Source organism: Arachis ipaensis, chromosome B08 (genome assembly GCF_000816755.2).
Source record: "Arachis ipaensis cultivar K30076 chromosome B08, Araip1.1, whole genome shotgun sequence".
NCBI lineage: Eukaryota > Viridiplantae > Streptophyta > Magnoliopsida > Fabales > Fabaceae > Arachis > Arachis ipaensis.
This window is the reverse complement of record NC_029792.2, coordinates 54,820,109-54,821,230: the sequence shown is the minus strand read 5'-3', so window position 1 is coordinate 54,821,230 and position 1,122 is coordinate 54,820,109. Positions and strand designations below refer to the sequence as shown.

The 1,122-nt window shown below is 35.7% G+C and overlaps 1 protein-coding gene across 1 annotated transcript in view; it reads left to right on the top strand.

Moving 5' to 3' along the window:
* Positions 1 to 1,122, top strand: part of LOC107613188 (ruBisCO large subunit-binding protein subunit beta, chloroplastic) — a 4,650-nt gene that overhangs the window by 700 nt on the left and 2,828 nt on the right. Inside the window, exons 2-5 of the mRNA XM_016315072.2 lie at positions 30 to 155; positions 510 to 647; positions 760 to 855; positions 1,006 to 1,121. Coding sequence (XP_016170558.1) covers positions 30 to 155; positions 510 to 647; positions 760 to 855; positions 1,006 to 1,121 — 476 coding nt within the window. The remainder of the gene's footprint in view (positions 1 to 29; positions 156 to 509; positions 648 to 759; positions 856 to 1,005; position 1,122) is intronic.

The following is a 1,122-nucleotide window of genomic DNA, read 5'->3' as shown; positions in this document are numbered from 1 at the left end:
TATGTGGGTTATCTTTACTTCTATTGCAGAGTGGTGTGAACAAGCTGGCGGATTTGGTGGGGGTTACGCTTGGTCCTAAAGGAAGGAATGTTGTTTTGGAAAGCAAGTATGGCTCGCCTAAGATTGTCAATGATGGTGTCACTGTTGCCAAAGAGGTGTGCACTGTGCAGTGTTCTACCTATTTATTTGTCACTCTCTATCTTTAGTTTGAATCCGAGTTATTGTTTTATGAATTCTGAAAAAAAAAAAAAAACTGGTGCTGCTTCTGAATTTTGTTATAGCTTTGGTGCTTGTATATGTTAGAATAGTTTTATGTTTATTGAACACTTGATGCTCTGAAGATTATATATGTTACTGAGTAATTTATTGATATGGTGTTGTATGCTTTTTGTGTCAAAAAACAAAATAAATTAGAATTTCTTTTTCTAGAATTTTTTTCTTTATTATTATTATTTGTTAAATCAAAATGTATTCTAATTGATTTTTAAATTTTATTTGACTTGTAAAAGGTTGAGTTGGAGGACCCAGTTGAGAATATTGGAGCTAAATTGGTGAGACAGGCAGCTTCCAAGACAAACGATTTAGCTGGTGATGGAACAACCACATCTGTTGTTCTTGCTCAGGGTCTCATTACTGAAGGAGTCAAGGTAAGTTATTCCTTTTGCAGAATTGTATATTAACAATTGCTTTATTTCACTTGATTTGTTCTTTTGCTTATTGTCACAGTTGCTTAGGTCTCATTGCTGTAAATTTTGACAGGTTGTTGCAGCTGGTGCAAATCCTGTGCTCATCACCCGTGGCATTGAGAAGACAACAAAAGCACTTGTATCTGAACTTAAAAAGATGTCAAAGGAGGTGATGCATTCATATTTCTTTTTCCTTCACTTTTGAGCATGTTCATTATGTTGGGTTTTCAAGTCCTTAATGTATTCTGGCGTTTCATCACTAAGCATTTATTGCAAAATCTATTTCATGTGTATAAGGTTGAGTTTGCATGGAATGCAGGTTGAAGATGGTGAGTTGGCAGATGTTGCTGCTGTCAGTGCAGGAAACAACTATGAAGTCGGAAATATGATAGCTGAAGCAATGAGCAAGGTTGGTAGAAAGGGTGTTGTGACACTT